An 18,474-nucleotide genomic window follows, 5' to 3' on the forward strand; every position below is an offset into this window, starting at 1 on the left:
TATGTCCCTGAGAACAATGTGATCAGCAGTCCGAAATCGGGCATGCACGACGGACGTCTCTCCTGACCATCCGACAGCCGGCGCCCTATACACAATAGATTGTCAGCCGAACCCATCACGAGCGTCTGGTTCAGCCGACATTTGTTTTATGTGTATGGGGGCTGTTCAGGTGTGATGACTATAAGAAGAGTGATATTTACTGAAAATTCACCCCCTTCTGGTTTCCGTCCCCATCCTTTGATATTCACATAAAGACGTGCCTGTTTCATTTTCTTACACTTTGTGTTGCTCTTCATATGACTGGATCTCATATCCCTACTTTGTTGTAGTATTCTGCCTTTTACATTTTATTAACATTTTCTTGATTCTTTATAGAAGCCTAATGCTGTTATATTATTATTGATATGTATTGTTTTAGTGATTAACAAAAGCTATTTCCCATGTTACATCTCATTATTTTCTATTATTTGTGTCACATTTTTATATAATGCATGCAACTATGCATAACAAATGTATAAAATTAGCACATTAAATATTCCATGAAAGGAACAGATTGTAAAGATTACTAAATGTCTTTTTTCAGTTTTTGTTATCACAAGATGTATAGAGATGCAGCTGTGATGGGCTATTAAATTAAGCACTTCTAACTTAGACCCTGAATGGTGTGCTGCCTCCATTTTTTTAATATCTATCTATCTATCTATCTATCTATCTATCTATCTATCTATCTATCTATCTATCTATCTATCTATCCCATATCTATCTATTATCTATCCCATATCTATCATCTATCTATCTATCTATCTATCTATCTATCTATCTATTTATCCCATATCTATCTATCTATCTATCTATCTATCTATCTATCTATCTATCTATCTATCTATCCCATACCTATCTATCTATCTATCTATCTATCTATCTATCTATCTATCTATCTATCTATCCCATATCTATCTATATATTTATCTATCTATCTATCCCATACCTATCTATCTATCTATCTATCTATCTATCTATCTATCTATCTATCTATCTATCTATCTATCTATCCCATATCTATCTATCTATCTATCTATCTATCTATCTATCTATCCCATATCTATCTATCTATCTATCTATCTATCTATCTATTATCTATCTATCTATCTATCTATCTATCTATCTGTCTATCTATCTATCTGTCTATCCCATATCTATCTATCTATCCCATACTTTATCTATCTATCTGTCAGTCTGTAGCATGATCTGTTTACATTACACAATTTTGCAGCAAGTGATCACTGATCGGTTAATATTTAAGGTGGTCACTTAATAGTCTTTGTACACAGGGAGAACACACTTCAGTTGCGCACTGAATGATCTGTAATAGATGGTTCAGTGTGCATAAGATGCGATGTTAACACAGGATGATGTGCTGCCAAAAATGTTGTTCTTTTGCGCTGACCAAAATAACGTTTCATCTGAGGAACAAGCAGTAAGCTTGATTGTCAGGTGATGGGCAGTCTGGTGAGACTGTGAGATTATCCTAGAACTCTCCTTCACAATAATCAGTGCAGCTGTAAATGGACCTTACACTTGTGAGTCTTCACAGAACTTCCAAAGACAAATAATGTTTCAGTCATTAGGAGACAAGCAGCCGATGACCTTCCAACCCTTTCCAAATCTCTTGTGCTGAAACCTGAGTGTCTCCGATCTTGCTCTTTACTCTTTCTTTGAACTATCCTTTGAGCTTTGGCTGTCAGACATGCCGAATTTCATTTTCTTTACATTTTTTTAGTCCAAGGGAGTTAAATCTTTGTAGAGAGGCCGTGAATTGCATTAGCCGCTCTCCTGAGATTACTGTGCTGAATCTGACTTGTAATTTGTGCAATTTTCCTGCTTGGCTCATACAAACAATTACGGAAATTGAGTTTCATTAAGCATCTTATCCTCTTGGGGTGAGAACGCCTGGAAGGCTGCCAAGTTCTTTGTCATTCGTTTGCTGATCTTTCCCCTTCCTGGTGATATGGATGATGCACGAGGATGTTGACGACAATACACTCGGAATCAGAAACGTAACTACAAGTGGGGATGTTGGAAACCTTAGTGTTGTAGCCTAGTTCTCACAGCATAGCAGATTCTGTTGAGTTACACTTTCTTTTTGCTTTTCCTACCTTTTTTGAAGGAAGTTCAGTCAGGAGTCAACTTCATTAAGGACTCGGAGCTCACTTTTCTTTTTCTCTAAAGCTCAAACATAATTTTGCTACTGTTCCTTGCTAAGGATCACTAAAATGCAACATGCAACATGATTTTTTTTAATCAAAATGACAGATACTGCAAACCACATTTTATTTTTTTATGCAAATATGAGCGTTTTGTCATTGAGGTTTGTATGAATTTGGCAAGGTATTACCTATTTATTGGTTGATACGCCGAGTCTAACAGCAGAGACAACCATCAATCCCTAGAACGATGCAAAGCCTGGTATGAATTAAATATGGGTCGAGAACCACCACCACTGGGTCAAGCACCACCACTCTATTCATTGTCTAAGGGCCTGCTAGAGATAGTCCCCATGATGCTTCACTTCTGCTTCTTTCAGACAAGGCTTTTCAGAGCCCCATTTATGGGAAGTTGGGCATTCCAGCAGTGGGACACCCAGCAATCAGTGATAACTTACCAACTTGGTAGAAACCTTTTAAGATGTGATACCTCCATTGTGAGACTGACTTGGGCATGGGTTTGGGTGCTAAGCAAGTTGACAACAGCATAAAATTAGTTGTTTTTAGGAAAAATGTCTTGCAGATTCAACCCTACTTACTTCTTACCAAGACACGACTACATGGTCATCACAACATTGATGAGTTAGAACATATGGACAATATATTGTAACGTCTAAACCAATATAAATGACGTTGTCCTGGCAGACGTTATCTGTATTACATGTTTAAATGTCTCTTCCCGGAAAGGTATGTTCTGTAAGGCTATGGTCACATATTGTGGATTTTGATGTGAATCCGCAGCATTTTTGGATCCGTGGAATTGCATCAAATCCACAGTGTAGTGCTCTACCAGTGTTATTCTATGTGAAATGAAGAATTGTTGTGCATATGCTGCGGAACAATCCGCGCAGATATGCAGCATTTTATTTTCCGTACCATGTCAATTCTTTTTGCGGATCTGCAGCATTTCTGCACCCATTTACTTCCATTGAGTCAGGCACCTCCGCAGCAAAACCGCAGGTGTAAAAAAGATCTGATAATTTGCTGCAGATGTGGCTGTGAGAAACGCTGCAGATCGGGAGGAGGGAAGTTTGTGGGTGGAGTGTGGTCAGATGCTGTGTGTGGGTGGAGACTATGTGCGTGTCTGTGTGCGGGGGTCTGCTTGTATGTGTGGGTCTGTGTGTGTGTGCTTGTGTCCCTGTGTGTGTGTGGGTCTGTTTAAGCAGCCATTGTCTGATGGGACTACTGCTCCCATCCGGCTATGAATGCTCACAGTGACAGCATTGCCGATGATGGGAAAGTAATCCCATCAGACAATGCATGTGTTCAGTAAAAAAAAAACATACCAAACATACAGCAGACATACAGGACATACATTACAGACAGTACATACAACATATGACATACAGTACATACTAATCACCTAGTTCCGGAAGCCGTCGATCTGTCATGAAAACCACATAATAAACCAATCTATACCTCTCCGCCGTAGTCCAGTTAATAGCGAGTGTCCCACGATGATCTCCCCTGTAGAAGAACAGTGACATCGGGCGATGTCAGTGCTCTACAGGGCCTCCGCGATGAACTGACAGGCGGAGGTAATCCTCCATGATGTATCTCTCCGCCGCTGCCGGGAGAGAGGTCACTCGAGTTCATTCTCTCACCAGCAGAGCTGTGTGAGAAAATTCCCATGCAGCATTGCCGTAAAGTGAGCCTGAACTCAGGTAACCTCTTCAGCGATGCACTGCAGGAGCCATTATCTCCTGTCAGTGCATCGTGGGAGGCACTGTAGAGCAGTGACATCATCCGGGGAGATCGTCATGGGACACTATTAATTGGACTGTGTCGGAACAAGGAGTATACTGTTGGTTTATTATTTTTTATTTTTTGCAGGTGATCGAGGGCATCGGGGAATTAGGTGTGGTTGTAAGTATGGTGAAATTAAGAATATTAAATATTGTGAATATTAAAATACTTTTTTCTGGCTGTGTCTTTATTTAGTTCTTTCACTGCTATAGGATTAGTAATGGATAGATATCTTATTGACTCCTCCACATTACTAACCGGGCTTAATGTCACCTTATAATCAAAGGTGACATCAACCCCCTATTACCCCATATGCCACCGCTACAGGACAGTGGAAAGAGAGATGCTAAGTGCTGGTGTTTGTAGCTGGGAGGGCAATATCCAATATCAGCCCACAACTGTCTGCATAGCCTTTCTGGCTACGAATTATAGGGGGACCCCACTTCATTTTTTTTGGGGGGTCCCCTATTTTAATAGCCAGTAAAGGCTAAATATACAGCTGCGGGCTGAGATTCATAGCCTGGGAAGCTCGGCCCCCAGCCATCGGCTTTCCCTCTCTGGCCCAGAAAATTGCGTGGGAGCCCACCCCATTTATTTCCCTTTTTTAAATTAAAGATATTGCTTGCAGATTTTGTGTGTGTGTGTGTCTTTATTTAACTATTTATGTACCATTTTATTAGGTTCATTACTAAACATCGGCCTTGGTGTTATCTATCTATCTATCTATCTATCTATCTATCTATCTATCTATTTTATTATTTATCTATCTTTCTATGTATCTATTATCTATCCATTATCTATTTATCTATCTATTATCTAACTATTATCTATCGATCTATCTATTATCTATCTATCTATCTATCTATCTATCTATCTATCTATCTCCTATCTATTATCTATCTATGTATCTATCTATTTATCTCCTATCTATCTATTATCTATCTCCTATCTATCTATTATCTATCTATTATCTATCTCCTATCTATTATCTATCTATCTATCTATCTATCTATCTATCTATCTATCTATCTATCTATCTATCTATTTATCTCCTATCTATTATCTATCTATCTTCTATCTGTCTGTCTATATCTGTCTGTCTGTCTGTGCGTGTGTGTAAAAATTATTCTTCAATAGAGTATGTAACATAAGAGGTTGGACAAAGAAATGACATCACAATTCTTTTAGTTTTTGTTAAATAATAGATCTTTATTTAGGTTACAAAAATGCAGACAAATCTGCATGAAAAAATGCATGAAAATCTGCACAAAAAGCGCATCAAATATGCAGCAAAAACGCATAAAAAACGCTTGGATTTTTACCTTCGTTTTCTTCCAAGAGATTCAGATTCTGTGCAAAATTCTGCAGACAAATCTGCAACGTGTGCACATACCTTTTCGTTGCGTTTTGGTTGTAATTTTCCTTTTTGAGTTTTGATATTATACAGTACTGTTACAGAGGCTTTACATATTGTCCTGCTTATTTTTCTTCTGTGCATCAGGACAAGACCAGTTATTACTGTGGATGCTTCAATAATCCTGCCTTCTGCAATTAACATCACTGCTCCACAGTGCCATGATGGGACACAAAATGTCAACTGTGTCAATGTCACTGTCTGTTTTCGGTTTCGTGGCAAGCGTGTTCCTGGTGAAATAGGTAAATATAAATTATGTTTTCAATGAGCATTGATTTTTTTTTATAAGACTACCCAGAAGTATTTTACAAATCCACATTTACTCTCACTTTCAGTTACATTAAGACATCTCTACCATACTATACTTGAAGATAGCAAGAACTAGATTTTTATTTTGGTGTGATATCAAATTATTCTGGATTGTGAAGATAGTTTGCTTTGATGCTATTTATTAGGTTACCTCTATATTTGCAGGTAAGCAGCATTTCTAGAAGTGACTGGTTCCCTTTAACTTTCTTTCGAATACAAGATGCGCCATCATGGCTGCAAGCTTCATAACTGCATTCAGCTAGATGAGCAAATCCTTCTCGTGGTAGAATAACCAGTTGTTTTTTAGTTCCTTGTTTTTAAATGTTGATGCCCTAATGAGGCATCTTGTACTGATATTTGACAATAATTTGTGGTGCTTTTATTATAACAAAGGTTTCATAATTTTATTGTTTCTGCATTTCCCTTTTGGTACTACTACAGATCGGTGCCACTAGAGGCAATCACTGGGCAAAACCAGTCTCCTTCCCCCCTGGCAGCTGACAATATAGTTTCTGTTTACTTTCCTGCAGATTGGTACTGTGGGATCCAGAGTAGTGCTGGAATATACCAAGTGACACCCACATTCTGCACTTCCTTAGAGACTGTTAAAGCTAAAATGTATTGAATATCTTACCTCCAACCTGGATTGACAAGCTACAGCGGATATAAAAATTCGACACATTTCTGTTAAAATGGGAGGGTTTTTAAGTAAAAAAATCATACGAAGAAGAATCATTCAGGTCTTTTTCCATCTTTAATGTCACCTTTAATCTGCACAATTCCGTTGAAAAATAAACTGAAATCTTTTTGATTGGAAAATGAACAATAAAAATGAAAATAACGTGGTTGCATAAATATGCACACCCACTAATAATTTGTTGAAGTCCCCTTTGAATTTATGATAGCATTCAGTCTTCTTGGGTAGGAATCTATCAGCCTGGCACATCTAGAATTGACAGTCTTTGCCCAGTCTTCCTTGCAATACATCTCCAAATCTGTCAGATTGCGAAGACACCTCCTGTGTACTGCTCTCTTCAGGTATACCCACATATTCCAACTGGATTCGGGTCTGAGCTCTCTCTGGGATATTCCAAAAACATGATCCTCTTCTGGCAAAGCCATTTTTTGTCCTGGTCGTTGCAGTACTGTCGCTCCGCCACTAAGGGGACTGATGGTATGTCTGATGGCACTAACGGAGTTCACCTGACCAGGTATCACAGACACACATTACACTTCACACTCTGGCCACCAGGGGGAGCAAAAGGCCCTATCTACTAGGCCACTCCTCACACTTGGGTAAAACTGGGGGTTGGATAGGAAGTGAGGGAGAAAGTAGCTGGGAAGAGCTTGAGAGAGGATCTGTCAGGGGTGGGATCCTGACAGAGGCCTAGAAAAGGACAGATCGTTACGGAGCCGTGCCTGTGCCTTACAGCAGCAAACTCCTAAGAAAGGACACGAAGCGAAGCATATTGTGGAGAAGTGAGAAACGGGATCACAGCACAAAGGAGATAGAACCAGAAGGAGTCGTGCCTCAAGATCAGCAACATCCTTCTGAGGCGCGTAGCCGACGGCCGGAACGCCGAGAAAGTAAGAGACCCCACGCATTACTTTAAACTACGGCCGGGCAGTTAATTATAGGTTGGCTGCCTCACCTAAATCACCTAATGAAGACAACGGAGGCAATTGTGGGAGAGGGGCGTCTCTAGGGTCCCTATAAAATAACTCCAGGCCTACCCCGTCATACGGGTGCGTCCTAGCCATATCATCTGGGGGACAGAGAGAAAGAACATCAGAAACAGATACAACAGTTGTGAGGACTATCCCGTGGTGCTCAGCAGTGTGGTACTACAACACCCAGGCGCTAGTAGGAAGGCACCTTATTTCCACCTGCAAAGGAAACTCTGGATGTGCCTTCGGACCGGCCGGTCTCAGCCAGCCCTGTTAGCAGTGCTCTGGATTGCGGATCCCGAAGCCTTCAGTAAAGAGGTAAAGAGACTGCAACCCTGTGTCCTCGTTATTCATCACACCTCGCACCACGCACCAGCATCACACCTTTCATTGGACGCCCCTTAGCAGGGTCACGGACGGGGTCTAGCCACCGTGACAACCCCAGGACCGAGACAGAGAGGCCCGGTACCGAGTACCCCGCGGCCCTGCGTCTGGGGGCGCTCCATATACTTAGGATAATTGTCATGCTGAAATGTGAAATTCCTCAACTTCAGCTTTTAAGCACAGGCCTTGACGTTTTGTTGCAAAATTGACGGATAATTGGCACTGCTCACATTTCCTTCCACCCTGACTAAAACCAAGTTCCAGCTGCTGAAAAACAGCTCCAAAGTGTAATGCTGCCTCCACAATGCTTCACTGTGATAATGGTATTTTTTGGCATTGTGCAGTGTTAGCTTTGCTCCAAACAGACCTTTTGTAATGGTATGTATCCACGGTCCAGAAGCTCTCTGCTTTGGACACAGCGGATAACCCACTCCGCCCAATGCACCGCTGTTGTGAATTAGACTTTTTGGCTCCCTCTTGTGGTTACTAGTGATATGACTCTGGGATTGTCTTTCCTCAGTTTGGCACCCACCTGGGTCGTTAGTCCAGGGGTGTCGCTATATAATCTTCCTGGATCCTTAGTCCAGTGCCTGGCATCATTGTAATCAGATCCTTTCTGTTTGCTCCTGTCTGCTGGTCCGGTTCGTGCAATATTAAGCTAAGTCCTGCTTCTTTGTGTTTTGGTTATTTGCTTAGCTCTTTTTTTTGTCCAGCTTGTACTAAATGTGATTCCTGACTTTGCTGGAAGCTCTAGGGGGCTGGTGTTCTCCCCCCGGGCCGTTAGACGGTTCGGGGGTTCTTGAATATCCAGCGTGGATATTTTGATAGGGTTTTTGCTGACCATATAAGTCATCTTACTATATTCTGCTATTAGCTAGTGGGCCTCTCTTTGCTAAATACCTAGCTCATTCTTACGTTTGTCTTTTCCTCTTACCTCACCGTTATTATTTGTTGGGGGCTTGTATCCAACTTTCGGGGGTCTTTTCTCTGGAGGCAAGAAAGGTCTTTCTTTTCCCTTCTAGGGTTAGTTAGTTCTCCGGCTGGCGCGAGACGTCTAGAACCAACGTAGGCACGTTCCCCGGCTGCTGCTATTTGTGGTGCTAGGATTAGATATATGGTCAGCTCAGTTACCACTGCCCTATGAGCTGGTTTTTTGTGTTTGCAGACTTAGAAATTATTTCTGAGACCCTCTGCCATTGGGGTCATAACACACCGCCCCCTGTTGTACGCACGGTGATTCTGCATGTGTTCATTGAACACATGCGGAATCACCGCATCGTATTCATAGACTGTGTTATTTATCTTGCTGAAATGGAGCATCTCCGCAAGATAAATAGACATGCTGCAGTCTGGAAAGATGCGCCGCATGTCCGGTTACGTAGGGCCACCGGATGCGGCCGTGCGCACATGCTGGAGATGGGATTTCATAAAATCCCCTCCACTATGCTGTAACATCTGGACACTGCTGATTGGACGCTGTGGATGTACGCAGCATCCAATCCGCAGCAAATCCTGAACGTTTCCTGACCGTGGAAATATACCCTAAGTATGGCCAAGAAGTTCAACCTTGGTCTCATCAGATCATAACACATTTTCCCACCCTTGACAGACTTGATGCAGGTTTTGGCAAATCGTAAGGTAGAAAAGGCATTTGTCTTGCCACTTTACTCCAAAGGTCAGGCAAACGAAGAATATGGGAGATAGTTGTTACATGCAGTATCCAAAACTACTTCCCAGAAATGCCTGCAGCTCCTTTAATGTTGCTGTAGTCCTCTTGGTAGCCTCCCATACCAATTTTTTTTTTTGTTTTATGATTTTTTCAGGGATGTCCTTTTTTAGTTATTGTCACTGTTATGCTGAATTTCAGACACTTCTTCATGACAGTCTTTACAGCATTTCATGGTATATATAATGCTGTTGAAACTTTTTGGTACCTTTCTCTTGACTAATAACGTTGAACAATAGGAACCCTTTGCGGTGTTAGAAGCCGATTATGGGCCATGGCTTTTGTTGTAAAATGTAACTAAGAAAATGTCAGGAAAACCCCACTAGAACAGAGAAACCTTAAATGAGGTGAATCAAAATCAATGAACATGATGGCAGCCGTGTACGAACTATTTATCAAGAGTTTAAATGTGATTGGCTAATTTGGAACACAGTCACATCCAAAATTACAAAAGACACTTATGCAACCATATTATTTTAATTTTGTTATTTATATGTTCCCCATCAAACTGATTTCCGTTTGTTTCATAATGGATTTGTTCAGATTGTGGGTAACAAAGGTGCAAATAGTTCTGAAATCCTTCTTGGTATGATGTTTTTGCATGACTAAAACCTTGCATTGTAACGGGTGTGTAGACGTTTCATATCCACACTATGTTATGCCACTCCATTATTTGTATTTTTGTAAATGAAAACTTTTGACTATATAATAATGTTACATTTAGTCTTTTCTGTGAACCATAACTTTTTTGTTTGAATGTTTATCCAGGTAAAATAATATTTGTGTGGTTGTCATTCTTCTTCCTTGCTTACTTAGCACAATGTGTGGGTGGATGTATTATATCTACAGTTTTCTCCTTTGTCATTTAGTTATCTAAATCTAAGCGAATATTTCTGTTTTTGAGTATGTTACCAGGAAGGGTTCGCTTTCAGTGTAAATATTTTGTCCACAAGTCAGAGTTTATGAACTGTTTATCTTGGAGGCTTACATTAGATAGCCTGACTGTGAACTTTAAAAGCATTTTTATTGATTAACCATCTACTTAATGTCTGTGCTGCTGCAATGTTTGTTTTTGTAGTGTGTATGTTATATTATAATTATATTTTTTTGATGGAATGTAAAAAAAAAAACTAGGAGCATTTTCATTTTTGTGATTTAATGAAAACCTGTCAGTGTACATACAAAGTGTTTTACACTCTGAGGGGAATATGTTATTGAGCAGGAGGAGCTAAATATATTTAATGTTTGTGCGAAAAGATTCAGTTTTACTTGTACGGTATTTTCTTAATCAAAATCTCTGCTCTCTCGGTGCTCAGGAGTCCAGTGGGCGGTCCTACTTAGTGATCGACAGGTATCTCTGCATCTGCTTACAGTTATAAAGGGAGTAAGACCACCCACTGAAGATTTCCTCTATAATTTACGCAGATTTCTGGTGCAAATTGTAGTATATCTGTCAAGACTGACTGTCCATGGCCTTCAGCTTAATACCACTCATTTTTTTTTAGTTGCAAAGTTTAATATTTGCCATTTTTGGCATTAGGACGTTGATGCAGCTAACTTAGATTTTTTTTAGTGTTGCAGGTTACAAGCATCATAATGGATTTGTAAAAACTCCGAAATTCTCACCTTGTCTTGCAGAGTTGACGTACAATTTAACTGCTGATATTGTGAAAAGAGAAAGTGGCCATCCGCCCAGGGTGTTTTTTGTCTCCTCTGGCGAGACTGTGGCTCATGTCAGTGATAAGCTCCAGCTCACCCACATGAAGGAGAAGTGTGACCAGTATCTAGCACATGTAAAGGTATGTCATTGCTACACAGACCAGTCTAACATGTTGGCTTTTCATTTGGCATCATCTCATACGTATTAACAACCTATTAGGCCAGGTGCACTGTGTACTGATGGGTCAGAATAAGAAGCATGTGCGTCATGTGCTCTCTCAATGCAGATTAAACTAGCTGTACCATGGATACAGTACTTTTACTTTAAATTAATTCAAATATTAATGGAGGGCTTTGATTCACCCTTGCATGGCCAAGGGCTCAGTGAACCCTCATGCCCCCTCAATTAGCCTGTCCCCTGCTCCTGATTGACAGCACTTCTTTGCCCAGAGTGAGTGCTGCGTAAACTCAGCCCACATGTGCGCACTGACACTGCCTGAGTCCGGCCACGTGTACCCGGTGCCAGTGCTCACATACACACAGGGTGGGATAGTGCGTTGTAGACCCTGGCTCCGCTCCAGCCTCCGCTCGCTACACTGATGAGCTCGGAAGTGAAGCATGTGACTTGCTTCAGAAAGGCGCCAAGGAGAAGAATGCGCCAGTCCACACTGGGTGCGTGCCTACACTGAACCTGTGTGCAGACAAGTGGGCTGAGGTCAGGCTTTGGGCAAGCGAACGCTGTCAATCAAAAGCGGGTAAGCCCCCAAAATGCTAATTGAGTGGGTGTAATGGTGCTTGACCTCTGGTCCTATGAGTCTTTTCATTTGCATTTCAGTTAGAAGTTATTTTCTCAGGTACTGTTCTACTAAAATGTACAGTGCTAGTATGATGTATATAGGGGCTGCGTCCCATATATCACTGTACAGCTAGTTTAATATACTGTAGATATTTCTGAGGAGGAAGACTCCCTTTAAGGAGGAAAAATAACAAATCAAAGTCTAAAGCTCCTCACACATAATAACTTGCTTCCTTTCTGTCCCTACTTTGTGTCAGTCGTTTCTGCTGTTCTGGCTGTCTACTCATGAACCAGGAATCCCAGGATGAATCCAGTTAAAGGGGTTATCTGGACTTTTGTATTTTTTTGTTACGTGGCTAAGAACTTAGAGGCAGCTGGTTGCCAACTACCTAAAGACCACTTAAGATGGAAGTGATAATACCATTAACTAATGCCCTATGAATTTGGTTTTCATGGTCACAATATGTGTTTACTCCATTTTAGTCAAGAGGGCAAACATTTCTGCAAAAAGAATGGCCGCATTTTTTGCAAATTTGCAGCATATGTACAGCTATAAAATCTTTGTTTCATGAAACATCTAAGCTACACGTGCTATAAACACTATTTAAGCCTGGCTCATCAAGGAAGCATGGTTTTGGGGAAAATATATATTGCTACGTGGGAAAGATCTAGCAGGATCTAGTGCATACTGTAAGGATTCCGGACTTTCCTGGTGTCTGTTCGCCCTGATCCAAGATGGAGTCTTGGATCTCGCCCTGTCATGGAACTTCCTGTCTGTCCTGATTATTTAAGTCCGGGTCTTGTGTTCACCTGTGCCTGAATATTTTGTGCTGCTGGCTCCTGAGCATCTGCCTGTTTGCTGGTTAACTCCCAGCTTCTGCTGCTCACTACTCGGTGGTCTGCCTCACCTCATTCAGCTACCTCTCGCCTCTGGAACTGCTGCGAAGTGCAGCACACCAGTGGAAGGATTTCCTTTGCGTACAAAATTTTTCCCAGTGTTATGCCTCTTTGCACAACCACACCAGGTGAGCAAGATTCAAGCTGTGTTATCTCTCCAAGTTCTACTCATCTACTACGCTTAGATAGCGCTCTCCCTCTTTCTCCCCTCGTCCTCTCTTTTCTAGGACGTCAGTCACATGATGCATCATCTGTGAACTATTGGACTCCTACTAACAAGAACTGTGCACACGTATGAGCAAGTGTTGCTGACTTCATCATTTAAATACTGTGTGCATTTGCACTATAACCTTATTGGACTTCCTCGTTCAAGTGTCTTGTTTGCTTCCACATAATTTCCTTGCTGGACTGGTTCACATTCGCGGTCGCGCCCCGCTACTCAGTTTGCTGTGATTTTCTATATAGAGCTGAGAACCTCGTTACAATTGCAGGAATATCTGTACTATGTTTTGTTTGCTATCCTGTTGGCTATTTTCTATATAGAGCTGAGGACCTCGTTACAATTGCAGAAATATCTGTTAGTTCTGTTTACATTTCTGTTTTTGAGTAAATACATCTTTTGCTGCAACTTTGTTCTCAGACTGGCTTTATCCCATGCTATCAGATTCCGTAGTACCCATATAATTATTACACATACTGTAGTCTAGTTAGAACATTTCTAAATTGCAGACAGTATCTGCCTCAATGACTGAAAGAAGAAAACACAAATTTACCCACGCCAGTGTCAGTCCTGATTGGTGTCTACGGTACCTCCTATTTCCCACTATGTTTCCTTTTTCATCCTACCAAATGGAAAGAGCTTGCCCCAGGTTTGGAGAAATTTCAGAAAGAGATCTAAAACCCAGTAAAGCCGGCATTAATTTGCACATTCACCCTTAAATCCTCATTTCTGTTGTAGTGTTTTGTACAAATGTTCCACTGTGGACTCCAGCATCACCTCCATAATGTGGAAGAATATAGGATATCACTTCATTATATGGAGAAAGGCACTGCGAGTCTGCGACACATTCTTTAATTCACAGTGGGAAAACTGACATGAACACTACGTGTAGTTTAGTTTGACACATAGTTGGCAAAATTGTAATGCCACTTTCAAGAACTACTGTGCAGATGTCATCTGTAAAAGTTATGTAGCTGGGCACACAAATATAGTCATATCTTATAATAATGGCCAGAAAGCAGAGTGCGAGGAAGTTTCATCACATTGAAGAGCAAATATACAATAACATTGTGTTTATATGTAGCAAAGCTGAGACCAGTGATATAATCCACCCATAGTATAGGGGAATGTTGCAGAATTTACTAGGGTGCTCACCTGGGTCCTGTTTTGTGTAGTGCCAAAACTATTCCACAAACTTCTTTTCTAAGGAACTGTAAGTGAAAATGTCCCCCTCCATAACTGATATGGATGGCTCTTATACAATGTAGTGCTAGTGCGGGAGAGGCACAGGCTCCGGTTACGGTACAGTAAGGTCTGGGAGGCAGTGCCATAATATAGTGTTTGTTTCTACCATCTTTGAACCCATAATGTGAATATGTTAGCAGCTTTACATGAGTACCGTACCCCTATTTATTATATACCCTAGCACTTCTTACCCTTTGTGTCATCCCAATGTCTGTGTAAGCTGTTGTGAGCAGGGCCGTCACTGATCTTGTTTGAATCTGTGAACTATGGGATGTATTCATTTTGATTGGCGTTACACACATCATTCTTAATGAAGGATTCGCTGGAGTACAATGTGCCAAATTCATTAAGAAGCACGCTTCAATTAGTGAGTTCAGGGCATCTTTGTTGTGGTGGTGTCATGGTCACTGGAGTTTCTGGGATTAGGTGGTTTTAGGGTTAACCTGGATGGCCTCACTCTGGGATTCTGGGAGGCTTCTTATAGCCTCATAGTGGGGCCATTCCATGTCGCTTATGCTCTGACCCTTGGCCAAGTGTGTTTGACCCTGTTGTGCTTGTGCTACGTTACATCTGTCTGGTTCTGATTTAGCTGTGTCCCTGTTATGAGTTTTGCCTGTCCTTTTTGTACTGCGCTGACCTCTCCGGTATGACCCCTTGGCTACTTCCTGACTACCCTCTGCCTGCTTCTCTTGTACTGCGCTGCCCTCTCTGTGTATGACCCCTTGGCCACGTCCTGACCATCCATTCTGTCTAATCCCTTGGTAACTTTGTCCCGTAGTTACCTTTCTAGAAGTTTTCCTTCAGCTCCTAGCTCTCTGGAGCATAGGCCACACCCCCAGTAGTCAGTCACGTGCTTCAGGTCCTGTTTGTCTGAAGCACACATCTTCACCGCTGCTGCCGCGCTCCACAGGTATCTTTGGGCACAGTTTGTTTTACTCAGGACACGCGCACTGGCTCAGTGATCAAGTGCAGTGCGGTGTTCCTGACAGGTGGTTGCCTCACCAGGAATGCTACTTAAGTCAGGGACTAGTGTCGAGCGAGTGTGCTCGGGTGTCCTCCGAGTATTTTTTAGTGCTTGATTACATGTGGGGATTCCCTAGCAACCAGGCAACCCCCACATGTACTCAGGCTGGCTAGTAGCTGTAAATCATTCAGCTGCCGGGATGAAAACTAAATCTCCGAACACTAACAAATACTCGGAGGTCACCCGAGCACACTCGTTCATCACTATCAGAGACTGGTGTTACATTTCTGGCGTAAAGAACGTGGTCAGTATTAATGAATTTGACAGGTAGGCATAGCCACACTCCTTCCATCCCCAGATACACCCATTTTGGCAGGGCTGGCCAAATCTGACATGAAAAATCATTTTTGTGTTTAATAACACAAAATGTTGCACTGTTTGCCTTCTATGGCATTAGTGTTGCATTGCCTATTGCTGACTGCAGAATGAGTTAACTGAGAATCCATCAGTCAGTCCGCTATGCTGGTCTGATGGGGAGTTTATACCTCTTTAAGGGTATGTGCACACGTTGCGGAAAGGTGTGCAGATTTTTCCGCACTGATTTTGGTAAATCCACAGGAAATCCGCACTGCGGATTTACCCCGTTTTTTCCACGGTTTTTGTGTGGATTCCACTGCGGTTTTACCCTGCAGATTCCTATTATGGAGCAGGTGTAAACTGCTGCAGAATCCGCATAAAGAATTGACATGCTGCGAAATAAACACAGCGTTTCCGCATGTTTTTTTCCGCAGCATGTGGACTGCGCATTTTGTTTTCCATAGGTTTACATGGTACTGTAAACGCATGGAACACTGCTGCGGACCCACAGCAAAGTCCGCAATGTGTGCACATAGCCTTATTTCTCTTTTTCTGAGCTCCTCTCTGCTGACTTTTGATCACAGATCACATCAGAGATGAAAACAAAGAGCCTAGAAATGCTAAATGGTGCAAAATTATTAATAAAACCCAATTGCAAAAATGATTTTTTTTGCCCCTATTACATGCATTCCAGTAACATACAATGTTTTTAAAGATGGACAATTGTTCTGACTAATGCACCCTACTATTTTGTCCAATAAAATAAGATACCAACCACTATATGAGTACCTTAGAGTTTTATTAAAGGGAATTTGATTGTATGGCATGAAAGGGAGGAACCATTGTCCTGTATATTACCGCCCCTCGCGCCACACGATAGTGGGACAAATATCAATGTTCTGCTCTGACTGCAAAGGATTATGAAGAAATCATATATAATTGAAGCTGTCAGACAGACAACAGCACTTTGAGGGCTTATAGTTTCCGTACATTATTGATTAGGATATGAGGTAACGCTGAGGACAAGACCACTTGCGGGAGCCTAATTGAGTGCAATCAGCAGGGTATGAGCCGGAGACTCATTTAATCAAGTCCTACCAGCCATGGCTTGTACAGTATGAAGTCAGGCAATATGTCAGACAGGTCAGTTCTGTTTAGATGGCTTCAGGAATAAATATGATTTGGTTTTCTTTTCATCGCGGTCACAGCATTTCCTGTAGAATATAGAACAGAGAATGGAAAAGAGCAGCGGATGGCCGACCACGATTAATAGAACATTTCTAGCATTCTTAGTTCAGACCATTCTCATTACATTTAACTATTAACTGTCATGAATTCAATCATTTTACTAAGATGTAAAAATATTAAACATTTGTGAAAACAAAATTGTAATAGAAGCCAGGACTCAGAGACAATCCTATATGACATCCTATTGCTATAGCACCTATATATTACACAGCATTGCACCAAGGGTGCTCTCCCATCACCTGCCACCAGCTACACTAATGAGCCCTACTATGTGAGTTGTGTTCTTCCCTGCTTTATAAGTTAAAGGGGTGGTCTAGCACTGGACCACCCAGTAACAAATGCTTAGTCCTCCAGATAAAATACAAATATGTCATCACACCATATTGCTGCCGTCTCAGCGATGTCGGCGCTGTGACTCCTGGCGGTCACATGACATTTTGTATATTGCGTGATCGCTACATCCAGGGAACTGTTCCATCTGACAGAACTATGAAGGATGCAGCGGCTAATTGGCTGCAGTGTTCTCGTGACATAAGAATGTCACATGATCTCTGAGAAACACAGCACTAAGGCAGGCTTCACACTAGCGTCCGGCAGGGCTGCGGATGAAAGCCTTCCTTCCCTGTGAAGCCCCGCCCACTGCCACGCCTCTTCCTTCAGCTCTGCCTACGTCGGCATGCGTCCTGCATACCCTATCTTTAACATTGGGTACGCAGGACATGCGGATGTATGCGGATGCTTCTGCATGCGTCTTGACGCTGCGTTGACCTGCGCCAAGCACAACATGTTAGGATTTTGTTGCGGTTCAAAACGACGCATGTGGAGGCATCCGCATACATCCACATGGCATGCGTACCCAATGTTAAAGATAGGGTGCGCAGAACCATGCAGACATAGGCGGAGCTGAAGGAATAGGCATGGCAGTGGATGGGGCTTCACAGAGGAAGAAGGCTGCCGTCCGCAGCCCTGCCGAACGCTAGTGTGAAGCCTGCCTAACATCACTGGAATGCCACCAGTCCAAGTGGTGAGGGTATATTGTTGTTTTTTCATCTAGCTATCTGTAAGAAGGTGTTGTCTAGTAGTGGAGAATCCTTCTAATGTTACCGTGAACCGGTGGAGTAATAAATAAAAGGTTATACTCACCTACCGGACCTGCACTTGGTACTGTGCCCCCCGCCAGTCTCTTGACATCAGTACTTAGTGGTGGGTGTCATGTGATTGCTGCATGTCATCAGCAGCCATTGATCGGCTGCAGCCGTCACATTCCATTGGAGTGGAGGAAGCTGGTAGATGGCTGCAGCTGATCAGCGGCTGTTGATTAGCTGCAGTGTTGATTCCTCCCAGTAAACCAGGAAGCAGTACTGACTGTGAGCTTTAAAAGGAGGGAATTATCTCATTTAATTATTTTCCAGGCTGGTATACCTATGATAATTTGATATCCCGGTAGTATGAAAATAATATCTAGTCACGTACTGCTTTGTTTTGTTATTTTTAGCTGCATTGTATAACTGATTTTCTATGTAAATGAGACTTCAAGTTACGAAATAAAAAAAAAAAAGGGTCAGTACAGATTCTTC

General features: G+C 41.9%; 1 protein-coding gene and 1 long non-coding RNA gene across 2 annotated transcripts in view; one reads left to right on the top strand and one right to left on the bottom strand.

Moving 5' to 3' along the window:
- Positions 1-18,474, top strand: part of ITGA9 (integrin subunit alpha 9) — an 823,989-nt gene that overhangs the window by 265,952 nt on the left and 539,563 nt on the right. Inside the window, exons 14-15 of the mRNA XM_077269347.1 lie at positions 5,512-5,666; positions 11,150-11,310. Coding sequence (XP_077125462.1) covers positions 5,512-5,666; positions 11,150-11,310 — 316 coding nt within the window. The remainder of the gene's footprint in view (positions 1-5,511; positions 5,667-11,149; positions 11,311-18,474) is intronic.
- The window catches only part of LOC143782180 (uncharacterized), a 28,978-nt gene that overhangs the window by 9,202 nt on the left and 1,302 nt on the right, over positions 1-18,474 (bottom strand). Inside the window, exon 2 of the long non-coding RNA XR_013216882.1 lies at positions 16,748-16,863. This is a non-coding gene — a long non-coding RNA (uncharacterized LOC143782180). The remainder of the gene's footprint in view (positions 1-16,747; positions 16,864-18,474) is intronic.

Source organism: Ranitomeya variabilis, chromosome 6 (genome assembly GCF_051348905.1).
Source record: "Ranitomeya variabilis isolate aRanVar5 chromosome 6, aRanVar5.hap1, whole genome shotgun sequence".
NCBI classification, from domain to species: Eukaryota; Metazoa; Chordata; class Amphibia; order Anura; family Dendrobatidae; genus Ranitomeya; species Ranitomeya variabilis.